The sequence below is a fragment of the Pinus tabuliformis genome, chromosome 7 (assembly GCF_031772625.1).
Source record: "Pinus tabuliformis cultivar Carrire ecotype Pingquan chromosome 7, CPIR1, whole genome shotgun sequence".
Lineage (NCBI taxonomy): Eukaryota > Viridiplantae > Streptophyta > Pinopsida > Pinales > Pinaceae > Pinus > Pinus tabuliformis.
Window position 1 is genome coordinate 1351608634 of NC_142293.1, and position 7059 is coordinate 1351615692.

At 34.9% G+C, this 7059-nt stretch overlaps 1 protein-coding gene and 1 pseudogene across 1 annotated transcript in view; both read right to left on the minus strand.

The window, feature by feature from the left end:
• The window catches only part of LOC149252564 (serine/threonine-protein kinase VPS15-like), a 133294-nt gene extending 131998 nt beyond the window's left edge, over positions 1–1296 (minus strand). The window contains 1 exon segment of the mRNA XM_089459744.1: positions 867–1296. Within this exon segment, the coding sequence (XP_089315870.1) occupies positions 867–1064 (198 nt within the window). The 5' untranslated portion in view covers positions 1065–1296.
• A 1663-nt stretch (positions 1297–2959) lies between these two features.
• On the minus strand, positions 2960–3510 carry LOC149252565 (small ribosomal subunit protein uS5w pseudogene; annotated as a pseudogene).
• Positions 3511–7059: the final 3549 nt, after the last annotated feature.

A 7059-nucleotide genomic window follows, 5' to 3' on the forward strand; every position in this document is an offset into this window, starting at 1 on the left:
TGAAAATAATTGAAACTTTTCTGCTATGCTGTTCAGAAAAATTTTGGTTTCTGGCAAATTTTTTAAAGCATATAGTTTAAGTTCTTGGGAAATTGGGCACCTGGGAAACAATAGATATCGGAAAGAAATCAATGTATGCTGTATTCAGCCTTCAAAAGCTTAGGATAATTTTTGTATCTGGTTGTTGGCGTGCTTCATCCTCTCCTTTATACTAATATAAGTTTCCCAGTTTCTGTGAAAAAAAAATATATCCAGGTGACAGTAATCACTTACTGTCCCAATCAGGGGGGCTGGAAAGATCAGATCGTAGAGTGAGTATTGGTGATTGGGTGAAGTGTCCATAAGTATCAACTGTGTGTGTCCCAGAATGAGCATCCGTTGCTACTATTACTTGTACTCATAAGCTAAAGCTAAGTATTTATGTCTGCATGTATCTGTGTCTTCTTAAATTTCACCATTTGGCTAAAATAATATCAAAAATACCAATTCGAAGCAGTCAAATTATATTATATGAAAACGATTAAAAAATTCGAGAAATCTGAAGATCTCCAATCTTTTAAGAAACTAATAAGGTTTCAACCATTAAAAGTATAGATTATCAAAAAATTCCCAACTGTTAGTATCTAAATATATGGTAATTGTGTGGTTTTAAGATTCCCCAGTTTAAAAAAAAAACAACAACGAGTGGTTGAAGTAGAATTGGATGGTTGGGACCAAGTGGCCTGGCATTACAAGTTGCGGGATGGAGTTGGATTCTTTAATATTTTGATGCTGAATTTAGTTAAGCAATTTAAAAACTTTACAAGCAAGCAAACAAATGGAAAAGGGGAATGAAGGGCACATTAAATTAGGTTAAGTTAGGTTACCTTGAGATCGAGGGGGTCGCCACGCTTGAAATAGACTTTGACGAAGACTTGGCCTTCATCGTGTTTGCACTGAACGGATTTAAGGAACCTTCCCCTTCCAAGAACCTCTTTGAGAACCAAATTGTATGTGGAAGGTAGGTCCTGAAGATAATACTCAGAGGCCGATACCTGTGTTGTGCGAGCAATTTTGTTCCCCATCGTCTTTGTTTTGGGGCTGGAAGAAGTAGAATTATCGCCAGAGGATTTGAATTCTGCTTCTGCAATTCCACGTTTTGTTAGTCTAGTTCCCTTGCTTCCGCGGCCTTCATCCCATCCATCAAATCCTCCTCGTCGCTCTGGGACACTACAAAAATTTGGCTACTGTGAATCTGAATACGGCGGAATAACTACTTTGTACCTACCTTTTTCTTCGACTCGCACTCATGCATGATGGCCGTATATTGAACTTTTAAATGGAAAACAATTAAAATTAAACTAAATTAAACCACGTTGGCCACTGCCACAAGTTAATAAACTTGTGAGTGTACGCAATCAAAACCCACGTCTAAAACTTGTTGTTTAAGCAATAACATTAAAGTAATTGTGTTAAAAGTCCAAAATTTTATATGGACATGGATAATTGTTAGAGTTAATCCCAAGGGAGGCATGGTGGTGTTATTATTATTATTAGTATAGTTATTTACTTTTATGATATAAAATATAAAATATTTATTTTGTAGTTGAAAATTTTAGTAATATATAATTGAAAGGTTTTTATTTTAAATTTGTTTAAATTTTTAATGATTTGGTTTCTTTTAAAATTGAATAAAATTATTAGGGTATTATTATTTTTGTGAATAATTTGGATCATGGTGGAATTATAGCTATATGTAAATTTTATGTCGGAATATTATCAAGTTTGATATCAAAAAAGGGTGTATTTTAGTTATGAGATTAGTTTATTGTTGTTTTATTAAAGTTTAAATTCCTGATTTTTTTTTTTTTTTTGTCCATGTATTGTCTAAGGATATTATTTTTTTAGCAAAAGCTATTATGGTTGGTAACTGAGACCAAAGGTCATATATCAATATTTGTAATATGGTGTTTCATCTTTTAATAAGTGGAGGATTCTCTGCACTCGAAATATAAATTATGAGACTTGTACTTTGAGGAATATCGCCATTTTCATTTTAGGTAGGACTTCAGCAATCGTTAATTGGCTTAACATCTAATATAGTGGTCCTCATCCATTATTTTTTACCAGACTCTCATTTTATATGATAACTAGGTCAAAATTTGAGGACTTGTCATCAAAAGGTTATGGAGGAAAAAAATAAATTCAGAAAGAAAAAACCAACATTTTTCATTAAAATGAAAATTGTTTACATAAACTGTGAAAAAAAACTAGATAATAGGGCATGCATGCCTGTTAAAGAACCTCGTAGGGAGCACCAGATATAGCCAAACATCATAATGCAGGTCAGCAAACCCCAGCAAAATCTAAAAAGAAAAAAAAGGGACACGGCCCACACATAAGACCTAAATGGGTCACAAATGTTCTGGGGCCAAGAAAGGCACCCAGTAACTTTGGAAGATACTCTAACCAACAAGAAAAAATTAACATTGGAAGATGCTCTGACCGGTGAGAAAGCATTTGGAGATGCTCCTACAGGCCTCATCACACACACATGCATAGCTCCAGAAGATACTCTGACGGCTAGAATACAATGTCGGAAGATACTCTGACTGGGAAGAAAGTGCTTGGAGATACTCCGACAAGCCTCATCACACATACACACGCATAAACATCCATGACAACCTACATGCCATTGGAACCAAATGCACTAGCAAGAGGGCCATCAAACGAGTGGTTACATACCTTGGACAAACAAGCCCCTAGAACATAACCCACCCCAATCCACGCACCACTTAGATGAACCCTCTAACTAACACCATCTGAGTCACCTGCAGAGTGAGGTGTTACTATAGCCGCGAGTGGGAAGTCACGAACCAATAGCAGGGGCAACTAGGGTTCCAACCACCCCCACAACTTCTTTTGTATTTGCTCTAGATGCAACATCAAATCTCATGGATAGTCGAGATTGGACTCCATTCTAAGATTGAACACCCTTGCACTTACTTGTGACCTTAACAAGCACAAGATGTGGCTTCCTAATTGTGTTACCCCAGTAACCTCTCCTCATGAGAATAATTGAAAGCTTCGCTAAAATAATGGCTCCACGGATGGTTGAGGCCACCATCTTGTTGCATTTAACCCCAAGCCCTACATGGTAATTGTCGTCACCCACAACAATGAATGCTTTGAATCGAGTCATCTTCCTTGCCATCGTCTACTTCTACATGAGCATGATATCCGTGACCTCATCCTTAAGTTAAGGACCCAACATGGCTTCCATGATCTGGTGCTCCTTCACAGCAAATGAGAAAAGATAGATATGCTCAAGGGAATAGTTTTTCCCTTCTTTAAATAGGGACCCAAGCTTCATCACAAACACCCATTTTTCTTCTTCTTCTCTTTGAGCTCCTTGTCGGTCACCGCGATGGCCCCTGTGACCTCTAACACATCGTCCTCTACTAAATCCACACCTTTGAATCCACCTCCCCTGTTTGCTCCATGTTTGAATCCACCTCCCCTTTTCGCCATTCCAATAAATCTATAAAACCCTTAACCTCCAAGGGCACTCGGCCTTATCCCAAGTTCATGTCAGAGAAGGAGAATTACGAAGCTAGCTACAACATTGCTCCCATCTTTCATGCATAATGAGGCTAACTTTATGTGATTTTGATATTCTTGTAAAGTGCATGACTACCTAGAGCAAAAGGATGTTACAAGAGAGTTAAAATGAAGCTTCTTGCTCATGGTAAAAGGTGTCAGCCCCAATTCTCCAATGATTGGCACACATATACCATGTCCAACATTAATTTTTTTGTATGTAAATTGATCTACATATAAAGATTAACACGAATCACTAAACAATCAACCCATGCAAAATATTATGCAAATTGCACTACATAAACATAGATTTAGGTCTTTTTCCATATAAGTAATAGGATTTCATAAAATAAAAATAAAAAAGTTATCATAATGCATGAAATTAAACATACAAAGGGAGCCTATCCCCTTACATGGAATTTTTTCATGAATGGGTACGAGTAGTCTAACTAACCATTTGGATAATTTTGGAGCAAATTTCATGCTTTACATTCTCACAATAAAAATGATAATCACATATTTAGCATTGTTTAATGGATTTTGAACCAAAAACCGTGTATATTTCATCATTTGAGTGTTCATGGTTAATTGTGGTGGTTTCTACCCATAAGTATGTGCTTAACTCTTTACCTCCTAAAACTAAGGTCACATGTCATCAATTGTGAGATGAATTTGATCTGTGGTTTTCTTGTACAATGAATGCTAATATGGAATGTGACATTACTTGTTGAGAACAATTCCACAATTACTCATATATGCACAATATGGACTTTATTCAATCTAATACACAGAGATCCACTTGTAGCTATCAACTTGCATATACTTCTTTAAAGAATCAATATATTCACTATTTTTTTAAATATGCTTAAGAAAGGCCAACATTCTTGACAAATCACAATATTAAACTTCAAGGTACATTTCAACTTAGATATTGTATACATGAGGCTTTTATGTCATAGAAAATCAAAAGTCACATATGACTAGCATCTAATCTTGTTTGTTGATCCTAAATCATCATAGGCTGACATTATCATGAAGAAGCAATGCCCCACAAACTTTCAACCTCAGTGTTCATCATGATAAACATTATGCTTACCACTACTTTAAAATTCTAGCATATCTTAAGGGGAACATGGGATGAACTCAGGGTTGCATAATGAATAATGGTGTTATAAATTCAATCTCGACCTTCAAATTCCCTAGTAACTACCTCAAAATACCAGATAGATTACAAACTAAAACCTCATCTTTGATATACACATTCATGGGAACATGAGCTAGTTTAGTGGTCTTTCTTCTTTAGTTAACATACATTTGATAAAAACATGCTTGGTTAATTTCTCTTTGGTCATCCCATTAAGGTTACTAAATTATACCTTTTTTTCAAGAAAACATCTCATGGAAAATGCTCTGGGTACTTCCCCATGTTCTATGGACAGTAAATGAGGTGAACTTTTGACCCAGATTACAAAGCCTAAGCTCAAGAGAATCAAGAAAGTTAAACATGTGACCTCCCAAATTTTTGGTGAGAGATCTCACATTTGGCCCATGATTGCTTGGGCTAACCCTCAAAGCTTCCACTAAATTAGACTTGCTTAGATTCATGAACTTCTAAGAAAAATATTATGTTTGAAAGTTTATTAACACTCCTTTATGCATGCATCTACAAGCTTGAGATGACAAAACTACTAGAAATTGATAATATCTACAATCACGTAATGCATTGCTACTTTAAGATATTTTGTAAAATACACTATTTCTACTCCTTTGTATAATAAACATTGTAATTTTATAAGATTATGGTTGTTTATTGTGGTTGTCTAATTGGAATAGCTTTGATGGCATTGACATACACCATTGTTGTATTAATTGTACAATGTTGTCGTTGTTGACTTGGTCATTCATTTACATTTTTTTAGAGATTGGATAGAGGTGATCCATGTTATAGTGTTGTTTGTCATATAGACAACTTTAGATCCTTAGTCAAGCAATTGTAGTTATTACTCGAATCGTAATTGTGTGACTTAAGGCTCTTCATCTTTGTTTTTTTTTAGACAAGATATATGTGTGGGTTGAAAGCCTTTAGTGCCTTAATTTGTGTAATATTTCATGTATTTGTGTGTATTTGTGCACTATAGTAGGAGCATTTATGTACTCATGCATGTTTATAGGCCATCTTGTGGATCAAAATAATTTAACCTTAACTAGTTCTTAGTCATTCAAATTAGTTGTTGCTTACTCCCTCTATGCTTGAAATTCACTTAATTATTATCCACCATGGTACTTTGGCTCTTGGTTTTCAAAAGTTATCTAAGGTCAAACTATGGTGTAGCTTAAATTGATGTTACCTTAAGGGTATTGAAATCTTAATCATCACTTCATATGTTCTTAACTGACGCCTCATATTTCCTTCTTCAAAGTATTTGGGACTAATTCAAGGTTCCCATATTTGATAATCATATTGACTCTATGATAACCTTGTCTCAATGAATCTATTTTAGTCAATAAGATGAATTGAGCATAAAGCTCTAATGTGTGTTTATTATTCAAAGTCCTTAGATATTATGTTATTGAAACTATATTCCCTAAATATACTTAACCAAAATAGAGCCTATGTTAGGTGACAAAAAAACTGGAATTATTTTGAAATATGGAACATGTCATGCCTTTATGCATAATTAGTGATATCTTTTAGTAATTTGACTTCTCTATAAATTTCAAGAACTGTGGAACATTCTTTTGAGAGTAACCCAACAAACAAATTTATTGTTGATTCATGGTGAACTATGATAAATTCCATTTGGTGGTAAGGAAAGTAGAAAGATCTAAAGGACTTGATTTAGGCACTAGACCCATCAAAGGACGATGCCACAATAGTGTATATACATAATGCTTATCATAGAGAGGTCCCTCTTGCTAAGCCTTATGGAGAACTCTTTGTGGTGTATAAGTACACAATTGGACAATTACCCTTCATAATCAAAATGAAAAAGAGATTGAGAAAGCCATTATGGACCATTATGTTAGAAGGTCTAATTACATGATGCAGTAACGTGAAGAAAGGCATTGCCTTGGTTATATTTGGTTTAGTGCCTAGTTGAGAGAGAAAATGTCAACACTTAGCAAGTAATATTAAGAGGAGGTAGTTGCATTGATTCCAATGTGGATAATCACTTTCGGTGATATACTACAAGTTTCCAAGGGTAGAAGAGTATCAAACTCCTAGTAAAGAAATTCATGAGCACAAATGATGGTCATAACATTTTAAAGGGATGGAAAGTTTTTAGGACAAACCAAATGACGACATATTCTGTCATTAACTTGAAGTCTCTAATATAAGATGTAATGGCCCTTCTAAGAAGCTAAGATCTTGTTGTTACACCAAATCTTACAAATGAGAAAAATTGTAATCAAGGTGTTATTCTTTCACATACCATGAGTGGGGTTATAAAAAGGGTCCATTTGCCTTCAAAGGGTATA